We start from the raw sequence: 18,121 nt of genomic DNA, 5'->3' as shown, positions 1-18,121 counted from the left end.
TCTTAAGGCTTAACAATATTTTAAATGTGAAAGTTAAGGTGGTTTCCCCTCACCCAAGAGGAAAACCTTCTAATTTGCTCTCTTCTTTAAGCATGATTCTTTCCCTCTTGACTCAAAGTGTCAAGTGTTTATAAGCAGTTTGCCAAAAATACCAGGCCTCTATTGAAACCTAGAGGTTTCTTTGACCATAAGGGACTGTGCATGCATACCATGATCTTTAAGAAGGATTCTGATATCTCTTTTGTGAATTTGTGCTAAAGTTGTAGATTTTGGATTTCTTTTTACATCCCCCTTTATTTTCTTAACACTCCCCTCCACAGAAACAAAACAAAACCAAACAACAACAACAACAAAAAACAACTAAAGTTCTTTTCATGTACTTCACCTTGGCAGTGAACACATCCCTTTCTTTTCGAGGGCTATAATGGTGAGGTATAATCTCTAGCAAGACCTAAAAGCCAGGAAAATTGTCTTTATGGATGTGACAACTGAATACATGAATGTTATACGAGGACTAATCAATTAAATATAAATAAGGAGAGGCAAGTTAATAGAAGGTGGACAACCAGCAAGATTTTTGAGGAAAACAACCCCTTGAAAACCTACATGGGTGCATACATGAGTGCTGTGTCTCTAAGAGAGGACCCACATAGATGAAACTGTGGATTCTTGGAGCATTGAATTATTTTATTTTTTAAATTCTTCCTCTTTTAGAAAATAAGATGTGCTCATGTACCCTTTATTTTAAAAAAATACTTCCTGCTTTTCTACCTTAGGAATCTCTCCTTATAACAAAAAGAAAAAGAAAAAGAAAAAAGAAATTAAAAATAATTCAGCAAAACTAATAACATTAACAAAGTCTTCCATACCCATAGCTCCATATCTGCAAAATGAGAGTCAGGTTTAGTGATATAATTGTAGTTTGGTTTGTTACTTTACTTGGTATCAATTTGTACATACCTTTATAGAGATCCTTCTCTGATTTCTTCCTATTTGTTATTTCTTCTAGCAAAATAATGTTCGGTTTCAGACACATACCAAATTTTGCTTAGCCTTTACCTAATTGATAACTATCAACTTTGCTTCCAGTTCTTTGGTACTACATAGAGTGCTACTTCAAATATTCATATATATGGGACATTTTTCTCTGTCTTCCACCACTTTGAGGTATATATCAAGCAGAAAAACCTTTGGAAAAAATGGAAATAAATGTTTTCTTTTAAAAAAAATCTCATATTCAGTCAATGGTTGTAATATTAACAACTTAGATATTATTAATAAGACATTATTTGTGCCTGGCACATAGTAGGTGGTTAATGAATGCATATTAAGTGATACAAGGTATGGCATAGTAGAAAGAGTTGGCCTCAAATTAAATTTGGTGTTCAAATCCCATCTGTGAAAGTTATTGATTCTATAATGGTGGATACAGCATTTATCATCATAGTTTCCCTGCCAAGACTCTAAAAAGACAAGATGAAGAATAGTTGTAGATTTTGCTTGCGGAATGATTTCCCTATCCTGATGAAATCACAGGGGAAATGCCTTTATTGACTCTGCCCCCCCAAATTATAGTTCTTTGTAGTTTAGAAACCATGTTCATTTCCATTAGAAACTCACAACAACCTTTTGAGACAAACAAGGTAGAATTTGTTATCGTCATTTAATAAATGAGGAAAATAAGAGATATAATAGGCAGAAGGTTCTTTAAATATATGAAATCTCATGAGGAAGATAATCTAGTCCCTCTCTTTAGTTTCAGAACATAGATGCAGGACAATTAGCTGGGAATAACACAGAGGCAGGCATTTTCTAAGAGCTTTAAAAATAATGAATTCTTTTTTTGTCTATAATCAAGTTTTTTGAAACTGGAACTATATAGTAGATGTTGAATAGATAACCATCAGGGATATTGAAGAAGATGTTTCTGAACTATATGAGGGGTTGGGTTATATTACTTCTAAGATGCATTCCAAATATAGAATTAACTCTCTAGACGAGACTATTTTTAAACACCTCAAAACACACATTCCCTTTGTACATTGGAGCAATTACCATGCATTTTTGCATCTTTTCTTTAGGACCCAGAATCTGACACTTCAAAAAGGGCTCTCGATGATGAGGATATTATAAAAGTGGCAAGTAAAACTCCTTCTCAGCTTCTTTTACAGAAAGAACAGTTTGATCCAAAGAAACACCACAGGTATTATCTACCAAAGAAATTGATGATGGCATGCTACACCATTAACCTTAGAACTTGAAGCACTGGAGTGAAGATGAATGCTGAAATCAAACCAGGCAGGAATAATCCTAATGATGGCTAGAGCCTACTTAAACCTAAGTGATCCTGGCTGTTTATAGAGGTACTCATCCAATCATCTTGGAAGCCAGACTGCCACTCTGATAGTTCTTGGTTAAAGTTGGCAAGGATACTCGAGGAGTTTTTGACAAAACTGAGTGGTTGTTTGCAACATTCCAGGCCATCTCATTTTACGTGAGGATTATCTGTTCTTATGAATAGGCAAATAATTGATTATTTTGGGAGGAGGGTGAGTTATAGTGGGGAGCAAGTGTTCAGTCAGGAACAATAGGCAGGAAGTGGTCCCCAGAATCATTGAAAATCACTATGTAATGATTGGAATGATGCCACCTGCTGGAGACTTACTGTAGAAGAGCTCCACCAATGAGGTGAAGGTCTTTGAGGGCAAGACCATGTGTCTTTTCTTTGGTGTCAGGAAGTGACATTTGCTTGTGGGAGGAAGAAGGGGGAGCCTGGTGCTCTGACTCAGGCTCTTTCCTGTGGACTCTGATCGAGAGCAGAGCTAGAAATGCACTCTCCCTTTGATAGATGAATGTAGGCCTTTCTCTCTCTCTTTACAAAATTCTTATTCTCCTTAATAAATGCTTAAAAGTCTAACTCTTGCTAAAGCTTATAATTTATTGGCAACCATTCATTAGATATTTTAGACAAACTAGCTAGAATTGTAGCCTTTAACAACTATTTCATGTCAATGGCTCTATGTCTCTGTCTCTTGGGCTGTCTGTTTCTGTCTCTGTCTCTCTTACTCTCTTTTAATAAATCCTACATGCTTCCAACGGTTTAATGATTCTAAAGTACTACTTTTATTTTTAATTTCCCCATCTAAAAAAAAATCAATGACTTTCCATATCCTATAGAGTACAATTTTCCTGGTATTCAAGGCCACCTACACTGTGGACCTGCCTGTCTTCTAACCTATATTTCTCACCTCTAAAAATATATTAACTTCTAAACTCACTGGATTATTAGCTGTTTTTCCCTCAACATACCTTGATTTTCTTTGATTCTGTGTGTTCTTTTCTTCCTGATGGTTTTTTTTTTCCTTGGAATGCCCCATCCACACCTACAGCAACTAAGCCTGGGGAAATACTACCCATCTTTGCAGGACCAAAACAATAGGAATGTGCTTCCATGAAAATTTAATGATTCTCACCCTCACAAATATTCCCCAATTATTTCAGTATCTGAGCCAAGGGATTTGAATTTACTGTGGGCCACTAGACACTTTCTTACTAACTCTTCATATCTTATATTTTAATTTCTTTGCAACTCTCTTTAGCCCCATTCTTCTCTGTCCTGGGAAAGAAAGGGCACAAAATAAACACGAAATTATTTTGCTTAGCATCTGACATCCAAACTCAACATTCCATCCATCTGAGCAGTAGTTATATTCCTTGTTTGTCTTTCTTTTATCCCCAAATATAGCTTAAAATTAAACTAAAGTAAACTAAATGCCATTCTGTACTTTACATTTATTGCCTTTCTTGGTTCATTTTGAGTTTTAGCGTACCTGATGAATCATAATGAAGCCCTCCAAAGTCACCTCTTGACTAAATCAAATTTGACAACTGTAATGGTGCAAGATGAAAGCTTAGCTAGCCAGTGACACTGCATTGATAAATATTGCTGAAATTAAACAAGCATTTTCTATACCATCAGTCCTTTCCATAATTTGAAGGAAGAGAGCTACTGACACAATCTACAGAACACAGTAAATGCCTTCACCATATAACTGCAGATGAAGTCAGACATATTACTACACTGTTTGCAGAGATAATATTTCTTTGCTTGGGGAATAATGGATTTAAAATGCAAATTTTTCAACATTAAGGGGCATCCTGAGAGAATATGCCATTCAACATCTTTCAGAATAAAACCAAGTAACTTTATTAGCAAATGTTTCATGTGATACCATGTGATCTAGCTCATTCACTTGACACTAAATTGCCAACATCATCTATTATTTAAAGGTCAAATGGTAATATGCAATATTCTATCAGAATAATGAAATATCTGCAAAAATACTCATGAAAGAAGGATGACAAAAAACTGAAAATTTATTCCAGATGTCATTTACCTGTAATCAATTAAACTATCATCAACAATTAAAAATACCACAATACTCATTGTCAGATTTATTGAACATTCTTCAGGATTAGATTTATAATTCAGCTAGTTTTGTTTTGGAACTGTGTTCTGTATTTTTAACATGTTTCACTTGAAGGCAAGATAGAGAGATTTGCCAAGATCAAGTTCAGACCTTGTGAAATAAAAAGTGCTGTCTTTCCCCTGCCCTGATATTCTTAAAGTAGAGAGTTATGAAGAGGATAGGGGAGGAACAGAGACTCAGTTAAAAAACAACAACAACAAAATCTCTAAATAATATCTATAGAAAGTCATGGGTTTTTATAAGTATATATTACACAAATGGATATATGAGCATATAAATGTCCACATATATTTACATGCCAGTATATTACATGTATCTGTTTACATGTATATATCCATATTGTTAAGGGCTAAAATTCTAGCTAAACTGTCTAAAATATCTAATGAGTGGTCGCCAATAAATTATAAGCTTTAGCAAGAGTTAGACTTTTAAGCATTTATTAAGGAGAATAAGAATTTGGTAAAGAGAGAGAAAAAGGCCTAGATTTCTATCTATTAAAGGGAGAGCACATTTCTAGCTCCGCTCTCCACCAGAGTCCAAAGGAAAGAGCACGAGACTGAGCGCCAGTCTCTTCCTTCCTCCTCCCACTAGCCCGCGTCACTTCCTGACTCCTGGTCTTGCCCTCAAAGACCTTCGCTTCATGGGCAGAACTCTTCTACAGTAAGTATCCAGCAGGTGGCGTTATTCCAATCGTTACAGTCCCCCCTGTTGTTCCTCAAGAAACAAAATGTTTCCTTGACGGAACAGTAAAAAGAATATAATAACTATTGCTAACCAATAATATGTGAACAACAATATAGAAAAGGAAGAGAGGAAAGTTTTGTCCAGAGGGGCGATTTTTTTTTGTCCTCATGAACCGACGCTTTGACATTAGTCTTGCAAAGGGAGGGCCTCTGCAGAGAATACATGTTACAGATGGTATATATTATAACAGAAAGAGAAAAAAAACAACAAAAACAACAAATCAAAACTGTTCATTTAAAGTCTCTGAAAGTCTTTTCTCAGATGTCCTCTAGGTGTAGTCGTGGAATGGAAGTCTTTTCAGGGGTTGAGGTGTGGATACTGGTAATCAGCCAGGAAATTTCCTACAAAATTGAGCTTAACACAACTTTAAAATAGCTTTGTCAATAATCAAATCAAACAATGAAAGTTCTCAAAAACATGTCTAAGGGAATTCATAATCTTAGTTGTTACACATGAAACATATAATAAAACAAAAATTGAAACATTCTTTAAAATTATAATATTACTATAGTCCCCCCCTTATGGAGGGTATTTGAGAAGACAATTGCTGCGATATTAATTTTTAAAAATAATTTTTATCTTTGTTTCATCACTTTTTGCATCATCTGCCTAATTATCCTCATGCCATTATGAGAAATTAAAAAATCTAATATAATTGGTAACAGGTGTCAAGGCCAAATTCAACACTGTATTTATCATGACACCTGAGATAATTATGGGGGTTACCATAAAAGAACAGAGAAATGATGGGATATGAGCATTCCCACACTTGAGCAATATGTACTGTCCATGCAGTATGCCAGGCTTAAAATAGGTGGATGGAATATATGTCCATGCCACTGAACACATTGGAGGAAACTGAGTCAGACTTAATCAGATGCATGGGATTGAGATGTCCATGGCATCAGGCATATAGGAGGGAGCATAGAAGCCAGGTGTAGGATGAGATGGGTGGGATGGATACTTCCAGCCATCTGTACAATATTGTGGGGAAAAATAAAATAAAATATTAAACCAAGAGAATCCAACCTCAACATTTGTCAAAAGCCGTTCCCTCGGCCATACCTTGACTTCATGCATGTCTCCCCTCATGTGACAGTTCAGTGTCTGCTCTTGCATGTATTCCTCTTGTGACTGGATGGCATCTTGGCCAACTGGCATCTGATAACTCAGAATAAAGGCAATTAATGTCTTAAATGATAAATTCCCATAATCCAAGTCTCATATGGATTTAAAAATTGAGGATAATAAATGATTGCAAAAAATGTGAATACATCTTGACTCAGAACAATATATAATTATGCAACAATTTCAAATAATACCCCTTTTTTTTAACTTAGTATACAATTACTTTTTTGGAAAATTCTGAACATATTTAAATACAAGTTAAAGCACAACACAATCTCAAAGAAAACTTTTACAATGTTCCCCTCTTTTTTTTTTTTTTGGAATATGCTTATCAAAAATAATACTTCTAGAATCAATTTACACTTGCCATGGCAAACAATTTGCCAGGGAAATGCTTTAAAGAGTTTGATCAAATAATCAGTTGAGAAAAAATAACAAAAACAAACAACTCAGAATATGGGAGCACAATACTCCTAGAATTAACATTGTATTATGAAATCAAAACCATGTTTCAAAATTAGATAGATGAATGAATAGAAGAAAATACACGTGGAACAATAAAAGACAGTGAAATTCAAACTAAGGAAATCTAAATGAGCATGAACTTAATATTAATAAGAGTACTATAAAATATAAACTTGATCACATGACTATAAAAAGCTTTTACAAATATTCTCCTTGTTTTAAAAACTAAGTATGACACAATCTCAAAAGCATGAAAATCTCTATGAAAATAAACCCATACCATTAATTTCAAAATGTATATGTAATAGCATAGAAATCCTATGTAACCTCTGAACTGATACTATTACTCTGAGTGAATTCAGAACACTTTTGATTCCGGTATCTAAAATCCCCAATACTCATATCAATACCTTGCTGCTTACTTCTACATTTCTGTAAAATATATACCCTTCCATGGCAAAAGAATCGGAGTCTTGAACTATGTTGATGATTGTCATTCTTATTCGGCTTAAGTTTTTCTTCTTTAACCCCTCTATATTGTCTGTCAGTCTTTTCACCATACAAATGCTTTATAAGATTACTAATTAAAGACAAAAGCAGGTTAGCAAAATTATGAACAAAACGAGCATATCTGGAATTTAAAGGGCTTTTTAAGGTTGTCTCAGAAGCACAGCCAGGCTGGGGAAGGGCTGAGCCTGAAGCTGCAAATGTAGTTAGAGAAAGTTGAGCATGCGCATCAGTTCTCTGGACTTCCCAGGCAGGGGAAGCAATGGGCTTGGCCATGGGAGGAGTAGAGGGTGGGGTCTGGAGAGGAGGGGAGGGACCAGCACAATTTGAATCAGACTTGATTTTGAACTCAGGCCTGGATTCCTCTTCCCCCACTTTGCCTCCAGGTGCTAGGGGATTAAAAGCTTCTAGAGGGTGGGTCATTGCCTCCAGGCATGCAAAATTAAAGCAACAATTAGTGTTAGAACTGGGAAAAGCTGCAGGAATCTCTTCAGGTTTCTCTGAAAAAGCATGGTTGGGAGAGGGAGAGATATTTCCTTGTGTGAGTAAGTTGCTGGCTCTTTTAACAAAAATAAAAAGAAAAATAGAAAATCCACAAAAACAAAGCATTAACATGATCTTATCTCCCATTTGTCTGGTTAAACAGACTAAAATAAAAAATAGGATAATTAGGGAGTTTAAAAGGTCCATTCGAAAAAATTCAAAGGAAAACACAGCCAGTACACCAGTACTTAGCAGTTAAAGGGAGAGGGAGGGGAAATTTCTTACCCAACCAGAAGATCAGAAGACTGAGGTTTAGCTTTCCTCTTCGTGGTCAGCCATCTGTTAAGGGCTAAAATTCTAGCTAAACTGTCTAAAATATCTAATGAGTGGTCGCCAATAAATTATAAGCTTTAGCAAGAGTTAGACTTTTAAGCATTTATTAAGGAGAATAAGAATTTGGTAAAGAGAGAGAAAAAGGCCTAGATTTCTATCTATTAAAGGGAGAGCACATTTCTAGCTCCGCTCTCCACCAGAGTCCAAAGGAAAGAGCACGAGACTGAGCGCCAGTCTCTTCCTTCCTCCTCCCACTAGCCCGCGTCACTTCCTGACTCCTGGTCTTGCCCTCAAAGACCTTCGCTTCATGGGCAGAACTCTTCTACAGTAAGTATCCAGCAGGTGGCGTTATTCCAATCGTTACAATATAAATTTGTAATCATGTTGTTATACATGCATACGCAAATAAGGAATCATGGGGCATAAAAATATTCTCAAAGACAAATACAAATAATATTTAAAGAACACAAAAAATCAAAATCACATCAAATATATTATCTTTTATAATTTGCAGCTTATTAAGTATTTGCAAAATATAACTTCATGAATTGCAATGCTCATATCATATAACAAAATTAAAATTAAATATTCACAAAATATAACTGCTTTTTGCAAGAGCATTATTTCAATTCTTTTTATAATCTTGACATATTATTTCATTTGGAAACCAAATGAAAATATATTTTAAACTATTTAAATATATCACATGTGCATTATAATTACAGAATATATATATATGTATATGTATATACATATATATAATCACAATAAAATTAAAGTATTACCCTACATCAGAAATTCTAAATTAACTTCATAATTGCTTTTTTTTTAATCAATAGATTTAGCAAAGTTGAGTGTATGCTTAGTAAGATAAGTGTTCTCTATCTCTCTAATTTATTATCCATATATTTTACTCTTAAAATGCAGCTACCAATTCTTTGGACAGTTAGAGTCTATGAAAGTTAACAAAGAATTTTGCATAAAATTGAAATTTTCCTTCAAATATACCAATTTAACAATTCATTTCAAAATCAATCAATAATAGCTACCAAAAGATATTTGCCTCATATTTGATCCCCAATAGTTTGCATCATTTTCTATCCCCTCTCCTTTTCCTTTTGGGTTTCTGAGGTGGTAATAAAACATTTATTCTTCATCAAAAGGAAGTGATACAAAAACCGAGAGGAAGTAAGGATTTCATACTACTAATAATTGTTATCCAAGTCATATACAACTTAATTATAAAATCTCTTCAGATTTGTCAAAGCACCCTTCAGGAAAATGGAGGCTTGCAGGGTGAAATAATGTCATTTGGTGATTAGGGAGAGGCAGAGCCAAGATGGGGGAGAGGAATCAGCAAGTTGCCTGAGCTCTCCTTCTGTTCCCTCAAAAAGAACATTAAATCAAGCCTCTGGATGGATTCTGAAACTACAGAACCTGAAAAGAGACAGAGAGAAACAGTCTTCCAACCAGAGATAATTTAGAAGACATCAGGAAAAGGTCAGTCTGACTCATGCAAAAGGGAGGTGCAGTGCAGGGCAGCAGCCCAGCGCTGAGGGGGTCAGGGCAAGTCAGCAGGAAGATTCAGGCCACAGCCGAACAACTGAGGCCCCTGGAACCTGGCTCAAAAATCTGGTGGCCTAGTAGGACAGTGGAAAAACCTACCTGCACCAGCCAAGAGGGCAAGTTGCTAGCTGTAGGGCCACGAACAGGACAGGTGTGACTAGGACAACTGATCTAGCGCACTCAGACAGGAATTGCAGGGGGGAGAAACTGCACACACTACAAAGGCCTCAGAGTAAAAAGCCGGTCACACAGCACCTATACCCCTGCACAAGAAGCCCAAAACAGGGACCCTGGTGCCCCCAGAGCAGACCTCAACTTAAAAACTAAATAAATAAGTTGCAATAATGAGTAAGAAGCAAAAAAGAGCCCTCTCTATTGAGAGCTTCTGTATCAATAGGGAAGAAGCAAACACTAACTCATATGAGGATAATACCCTCAAATAGCCTACATGTGAAGCGTCAGGAGGGAAGGTAAATTGGTCTCAAGAACAAAAAGCCTTCCTGAAAGGACTCAAAAAGGACTTTACAAATCAATTGAGAGAGGTAGAAGAAAAAATGGGGAGAGAAATGGAAGCAAAACCAGAAAAATATGAAAAAAGAAGCAGCAGCTTGGAAAAGGAAGCACAAAGATTGACTGCAGAAAACAATGCCTTAAAAAATTAATCTGGGAGGCGGAGCCAAGATGGTGGAGAGGAAGCAGCAAGCTGCCTGAGCTCTCCTTCTGTTCCCTCAAAACAAACATTAAATCAAGCCTCTGGACAGATTCTGAAACTACAGAACCTGCAAAGAGACAGAGAGACACAGTCCTCCAACCAGAGATAATTTAGAAGACTTCAGGAAAAGGTCGGTCTGACTTGGGCCAAAGGGAGGCTCAGCGCAGGGCAGCAACCCAGCGCCGAGGGGGTCAGGGCAAGTCAGCAGGAGCTGCGGGCCACAGCCGAACAACTGAGGCTCCCGGAACCTGGTTCAAAAATCTGGTGGCCAAGAAGGACAGTGGAAAAACCTACCTGCACCAGCCGAGAGGGCCACGAACGGCGGGATCAGACGCCGGGGTCTGGTGCCTGGCTGGCCGAGCACAATCAGACAGGAAGTGCAGGGCGGGGGATCTCCACAAACCATAAAGGCCTCAGAGTAAAAGCCCAGTCACACAGCACCTATACACCTGCACAAGAAGCCCAAAACAGGGACCCTGGTGCTAAAAAAGAAAGAAGAGGCCGGTGCTCTGTCCACTGCACCACCTAACTGCCCCTCCTCCATACCATTTTTAAAAAAATCATATATCAAGGGGCAGCTAGGTGGCGCAGTGGATAGAGCACCGGCCCTGGATTCAGTAGGACCGGAGTTCAAATCGGGCCTCAGACACTTTACACACTTACTAATCACCTCACCAAAAAAATTTTTAAAAATTAAAAAAAGAAAAAAAGAAAGAAGAAAACCAAATTACCAGTATCAAAAATGAAAAGGGTGATGTTACCACCAATGAAGTGGCAATTAAATCAATAATTAGGAACTATTTTGCCCAACTGTATGACAATAAATTTGACAATCTAAATGAAATGGATGAATATTTACAAAAATACAGACTGACCAGGTTAACTGAAGAAGAAATAAAATCCTTAAATAAACCCATATTAGAAAAATAAATTGAAGAAGCCATTAATGAACTCCCTAAGAAAAAATCCCCAGGGCCAGATGGGTTTACAGGTGAACTCTACCAAATATTTAAAGAACAATTAATTCCAATATTATACAAATTATTTGGAAAAATAGGTGAAGAAGGAGTTCTACCAAATTCATTTTATGACACAAATATTGTGATAATACCAAAACCAAGCAAAGCAAAAACAGAGAAAGAAAATTATAAACTAATTTCCCTAATGAATATTGATGGTAAAATCTTAAATAAGATATTAGCAAGGAGATTATAGCAAGTGATCACCAGTATAATACACTATGACCAGGTGGGATTTATACCAGGAATGCAGGGCTGGTTCAACATTAGGAAACTTATTAACATAATCAATCACATCAATAAGAAAACTAACCAAAATCATATGTTTATTTTAATAGATGCAGAGAAAGCTTTTGACAAAATATAGCACCCATTCCTAATAAAAACAGTAGAGAGTTTAGGAATAGGTGGATCTTTCCTTAAAATAATAAACAGCATCTACCTAAAACCATCAGCAAGGGTTATATGCAATGGAGATAAATTAGAGGCTTTCCCAACAAGATCAGGGGTGAAACAGGGATGTCCATTATCACCCCTATTACTTAATATTGTCCTAGAAATGTTAGCTTTAGCAATCAGAGAAGAGAAGGGAATTAAAGGAATTAGAATAGGCAAGGAGGAAACCAAACTATCACTCTTTGCAGATGATATGATGGTATACTTAAAGAATCATAGAGAATCAACTCAAAAATTTCTTGTAACAATTAACAACTTTAGCAAAGTAGCAGGATATAAAATAAATCCACATAAATCATCAGCGTTTCTATATATGACCAACAAAGTCCAGCGGCAAGAGATAGAAAGAGAAATCCCATTTAAAGTAATGGTAGATAATATAAAATGCTTGGGAGTCTACTTGCCAAGACAAACCCAGGAACTCTATGAACACAACTACCAAACATTCTTCACACAAATCAAGTCAGATCTAAATAATTGGAAAAATATCAATTGCTCATGGATAGGCAGAGCCAATATAGTAAAAATGACAATCCTACCTAAATTAATTTACTTATTCAGTGCCATACCAATCAGACTACCTAAAAATTATTTTATACAGCTAGAAAAAATAATAACAAAATTCATCTGGAAAAACAAAAAAATCAAGAATATCCAGGGAAGTAATGAAAAAAAATTCACAGGAAGGTGGGTTAGCGGTACCAAACCTGGAGCTTTACTATAAAGTGGCAGTCATCAAAACTATCTGGTACTGGCTAAGAAATAGAGTGGAGGATCAATGGAATAGGCTACACACAGGAAACACAGTAGTAAGTGACACTAATATTGTAGTGTTTGATAAACCCAAAGACTCCAGCTTCTGGGATAGGAACTCAGTATTTGACAAAAACTGCTGGGAAAACTGGAAGATAGTATGGCAGAAATTAGGCATAGACCAACATCTTACACCTTATACTAAAATAAGGTCAAAATGGATACATGATTTAGACATAAGAGGTGATACCATAGGTAAATTAGGAGAGAAAGGAATAGTGTACCTATCAGATCTTTGGAAAGAAAAACAGTTTTTGACCAAACAAGAGATAGAGTATATTATAAAATGCAAAATGGATGATTTTGATTATATTAAATTAAAAAATTTTTGTACAAACAGAAGCAATGCATCCAAAATTGGAAGGGAGGCAGAAAGCTGGGAAACAATTTTTGAGGCCAGTGCCTTTCAGATCTTTGGAAAGAAAAACATTTTATAACCAAACAAGAGATAGAGAATATTATAAAATGCAAAGTGGATGATTTTGATTTCATTGAATTAAAAAAATTTTGTACAAACAGAAGCAATGCATCCAAAATTAGAAGGGAGGCAAAAAGCTGGGAAATAATTTTTGTGACCAGTACTTCTGACAAAGGCCTCATTTCTAAAATATATAGGGAACTAAATCAGATTTATAAGAATCCAAGTCATTCCCCAATTGAGAAATGGCCAAAGGGTATGAACAGGCAGTTTTCTGATGAAGAAACCAAAAAATGCTCTAAATCTCTAATGATTAGAAAGATACAAATTAAAACAACTCTGAGATACCACCTGACACCTATCAGATTGGCTAAAATGACAAAAAAGGAAAATAATAAATTTAGGAGAAGCTGTGGAAAAATTGGAACACTAATGCATTTTTGGTGGAGTTGTGAACTGATCCAACCATTCTGGAGAGCAATTTGGAATTATGCCCAAAGGGCTATAAAGCTATGCATACCCTTTGACCCAGCAATACCACTTTTGGGTCTTTTTCCCTAAAAGATCATGGAAAGGGGAGAGGAACCCACACGTACAGAAATATTTATAACTGTTCTTTAAGTGGTGGCAAGGAATTGGAAGTTGAGGGGATGCCCATCAATTAGGGAATGGCTGGACAAGTTGTGGTATATGAATATAATGGAATACTATTGTGTTGTAAGAAAAGATGAGCAGGAGGAGTTCAGAGAAACCTGGAGGGTCTTGTGTGAGCTGATGATGAGTGAGATGAGCAGAACCAGAAGAACATTGTACACAGTATCATCAACATTGTGTGTTGATCTACTGTGATGGACTATATTCTTCTTACCAATACAATGGTACAGAAGAGTTCCAGGGAACCTTGACGAGGTCACCTGGGGTCAATTTAAATGGCCTCTGTTGTGAAAATATTGAATTGGAGATGCCTATGGATATATCTAATTAGAAATCTCAAAAAGGCAGTTAGTGATATAGAGAAATATGTATAAATCTAAACATTTTCTTCTTAGAGATGACAGGTGAAGATATGCTAGAAGAAGAGATTACTGAGACAGGTGTGTGGGGCAGAAATAATCATTTATATAGCACTTCCTATTTGCCAGGAACTATGCTCAATGTGTTGTATAGATATTATTTAATCTTGAGCAATAACCTTGGGAGACATATATTATTATGTTTATTTTACACTTGACTTCATGACAAATGAAGTCCCATTCATTGAAAGGGTCTGGTCCCTTTAATAAATGGTTAATGGCTGAAAGCATTGCCTCAGTGTTTTTTCTCCCCAATTGGATAATTTTGGATCCCATAATCCCCAGCACCTAGCACATTGCCTGGCATATAGTAGATGCTAACTAAGTGTCATCTCCTAAGACTTGCCTTAGCTGCCACTTTTTCTGTTTACTTTCCTATCCATTCCTTGACTATTTTACAAAATGAAAATCCAATGCAACTATAATAAATTTGAAAAATATCTAATCAGTGTCTAAAAATATTTAATCAGTATGTTTAAGACACTCTTTGTGACACTGAGGCTACAAAAAAACCCAGAACTAAATAACATCTTTTGGATCATTTATATCTCCCCAGGTAATGCCTTTAAACCCAAGTAATGCTGGTTCTCATGGATTGGCCAATAATAGGTCCCAGCCGAAACCTTACTTGCTTATTGTTTGGGTTTTCATTGTTCAGAGTAAATATAAATAGCAACTATATTTTGGCCAGAAACTCTGAGGGTCTTCCCCTCCCACACTGATTCTTTTCTGAAGGCAAACTAGAAAATCTTTTGCCTCAGTTCTTACTGAGCCTTTAACTACTGAATGGATATTGCCTCAGACAAACTGGAACCTGGAAAAGACCTTAGCTTTAAGAGGCCACAGTCTCCCACTGCATCCGTGACCAGCTCCAGTCATCTTCATGTATATCTTGCCATTGGAACTAAAGGGCTCTGAAGGAGAGAGTGAGTCTGGGTACTTTACACAACCCTTCCTCACTTAAATCCAATTCATTGAAAGTCATGAATTCACTTCCCACCATGGTTGTCTTCGAGAATGAAGGATAAATAACAAAAATTCCCCTAGGCATATATATTGTTAATATGGATATATGGATAATCTGGATTTGATGGAGGTATCTTACTATCCAAAAGTATTGTTTATGAAACTCTGGGTTAATGGGATCAAAATATCCTTCAACTGAACTCCAAACTGAACCCAGATAGCTAGGAGATAAAGGACCTAACCTAGTGACTTTTTTCCCCTCAGGATAGTAAGTCCCTATCCTATGGACATCTAGGCATGGTCATCCTTGCCAATCCCTTTTTATTGGAATCCTGTAATCTTATCATGATGCTTCAGTATTTTCTCCATATTTGTTATAACTGAAATTGTTAAACTTCCTTTGTTCTGTATCATAGTACTGAAACTGACAATGTCCCGTAATCAGTGGATCAAAAAAAAAAAAACATATACCCTCAGCAATTGGGAAGAGCTGAGCTCTCTTGTTAGTCGAGGAGTCTCCATATGACTATGTGTTATATATTTCTTCTTCGGACAAAATTTTAAATTGTTATTATGTTTTTCCTATCCATTCTCTGATCTGGTTTCTATGAGGTACCTACTACTGGTAAGAGAGGCAGAAATAGCCTTCTCTGATCTGGTTGAACAAATTGTAGAAGATATTATTGATGTCTCTGACCTGTTTATTATCTTGTAGGTGGATGGGTATGAAAACTACGTTTTCTATTCAAGAATATAGACATAAAGATTAAAGTATAGTCTGAAGAGGAAAAGAGAACTAGTTACATGAAGAAAGTATCCCTGTGGGAGTTATCATCTAAATTAGGCTTCAAAGGAGACTATGAGGTGGGAGTAAAGAACTGCTCTCTTAAAAGGCTGAGAATATTGCCTGAACACATTCATGGAACTTGACATGCAAAGCTATCTTCCATCAGCTAGTGGAAACAGAAACTGGTGGAATCTGATGTTCATGAAGGGGACAGGGGGATTATATAAAATTAGGCTAGAAAGGTGTAAGACAAACTGATTCAAGGGAGTTTAAAATTCCAAATTGTGGAATTTGTAGTTTATTCTAGAAGCAATAGGGAAACTAAATTTTCTTGAAGAGAGGAGTGACATGAACATACCTGTGCTTTAGGGAGATTATTTTTATAGCTTTGAGGAGAATAAATTACAAAGGAGACACCAGAAACAGGGATACCAATGAGGAGGCATGAACAGGTCAGGTAAAAGGTAATTAGGGCCTAAACCTGTATAGTGGTTATATGAGTAAAGATGATGAAGAAAAAAATCCTCTTCCTTCTAGGTCTTATTACTTATATAAGCAGATATAAAGATAAATAGATAGATAGATAAATATAGATACAGAATAGATATAGATATAGATATAGATATAGATATAGATATAGATATGGATATGGACATGGACATGGACATGGACATGGACATGGACATGGACATGGACATGGACATGGACATAGACATAGACATAGACATAGACATAGACATAGACATAGACATAGACATAGACATAGACATAGACATAGACATAGACATAGACATAGACATAGACATAGACATAGATATAGATATAGATATAGATCCTGAGGACAATAGTGCATCTTTATAGAGGGAAATATATTCTGAATATTCTTTTATAATCCAACATTATTTCTGGTATGTGGAGAAATTCTCACTTAAAAGCCCAGGGTTAAGAGGGATTTGAAGAAGGGGGTAGGGGACAGAAATCACAAAACCCTCCTAGGATTTTGGGGTTATAGAGCAAAGAATCAAAGATAAATGGTGAATTATACATTCCAGGAACTGTTTTGGTTGGGAGTTATTGAGTTACCTAAATATTTCACTGAATCCTTAATATTATTGATGTATGTGGTCCCCTGATCCATTCATATTATGACCAATGGATACCTTCATATTTCCTATTAAGTCTTATACATATGTTTCATTAAATCTTCAAGATAGACTGTCTGAAAATTTCAGGGGACTTTCCATTACCACTTACATCATCTGACCTCTTGATTCTTCTGAATAACTCTCATTCTAATTTATAAGTTACAGTGGCAAAGAGAAACGAGTAAAGAGTTAGCTATTAAACGTAGTGATTTTTATATCTAATTGGTAATTTAAATATTAGAGGATGAAAATACCAAATCAACATCAGAAACATTCCTACTTTCTATGTTCTTGGACAAAAAAGTTTTTGTTTTTTTGTTTTTTTTTAAGTTAAAGTATGACAAGAATAATAGCGTTTAAACTTAGGCTACTGAAAGTATTTGCTTTACTTTCTTTTTTAAAAAAGCTTTAAATATCAATACTCTTTTTCTGAGAGATTTCATTGCTAGGTTTATATATCCTGGAGATCAAAGAGAAAAAGCCACAATCTATACGTAGGAATATAGTCACATAAAAACTTTGTAGTATCAAATAACTAAAAATAAAGTTGTTCATTTTTTTCCATCATATCTGACTCTTTGTGACCCCATTTGGGGTTATCTAGAGAAAGACACTGGGGTGGTTTGCTATGTTAACTAAGGAAGATGATTCCAAGCCTGATTCCTGATTCCAAGCCCAGCATTGTATCCACTGCACCACTTAGCCGCCCATGAAAATAAAGTAGATTGCTATTGATGGGGTAATAGCTGAATGAATTTTCATATGTAAAGAAATAGAACACTATTATACTATGAGAAACAGTAAATATGAATAATCCACAGAAACATGGGACAATTTCATGAATTGATGCACCATGAAGTAAAAATAAAAATGGTGAAAACAATAACCAAAAAGAAAGAAACTGAACACTTTAACTTTAATCATCAAGTTTGTCTCCAAGGAATAGCTTAAAAAAAGAATCTCCCTCTATTGTTGGAGAGGTAATAGACTTTGGATGTAGAAATAAGCCATTATAT

The 18,121-nt window shown here is 35.8% G+C and overlaps 1 protein-coding gene across 1 annotated transcript in view; it reads left to right on the top strand.

Annotated features, from left to right (window-relative positions):
• Positions 1-18,121, top strand: part of LOC122739376 (40S ribosomal protein S3a-like) — a 104,136-nt gene that overhangs the window by 34,405 nt on the left and 51,610 nt on the right. Inside the window, 1 exon segment of the mRNA XM_043981138.1 lies at positions 2,082-2,203. Coding sequence (XP_043837073.1) covers positions 2,082-2,203 — 122 coding nt within the window.

Source organism: Dromiciops gliroides, chromosome 2 (genome assembly GCF_019393635.1).
Source record: "Dromiciops gliroides isolate mDroGli1 chromosome 2, mDroGli1.pri, whole genome shotgun sequence".
Taxonomy (NCBI): domain Eukaryota; kingdom Metazoa; phylum Chordata; class Mammalia; order Microbiotheria; family Microbiotheriidae; genus Dromiciops; species Dromiciops gliroides.
The sequence above is the reverse complement of the archived record's forward strand: the minus strand, read 5'-3'. Positions and strand labels throughout refer to the sequence as shown.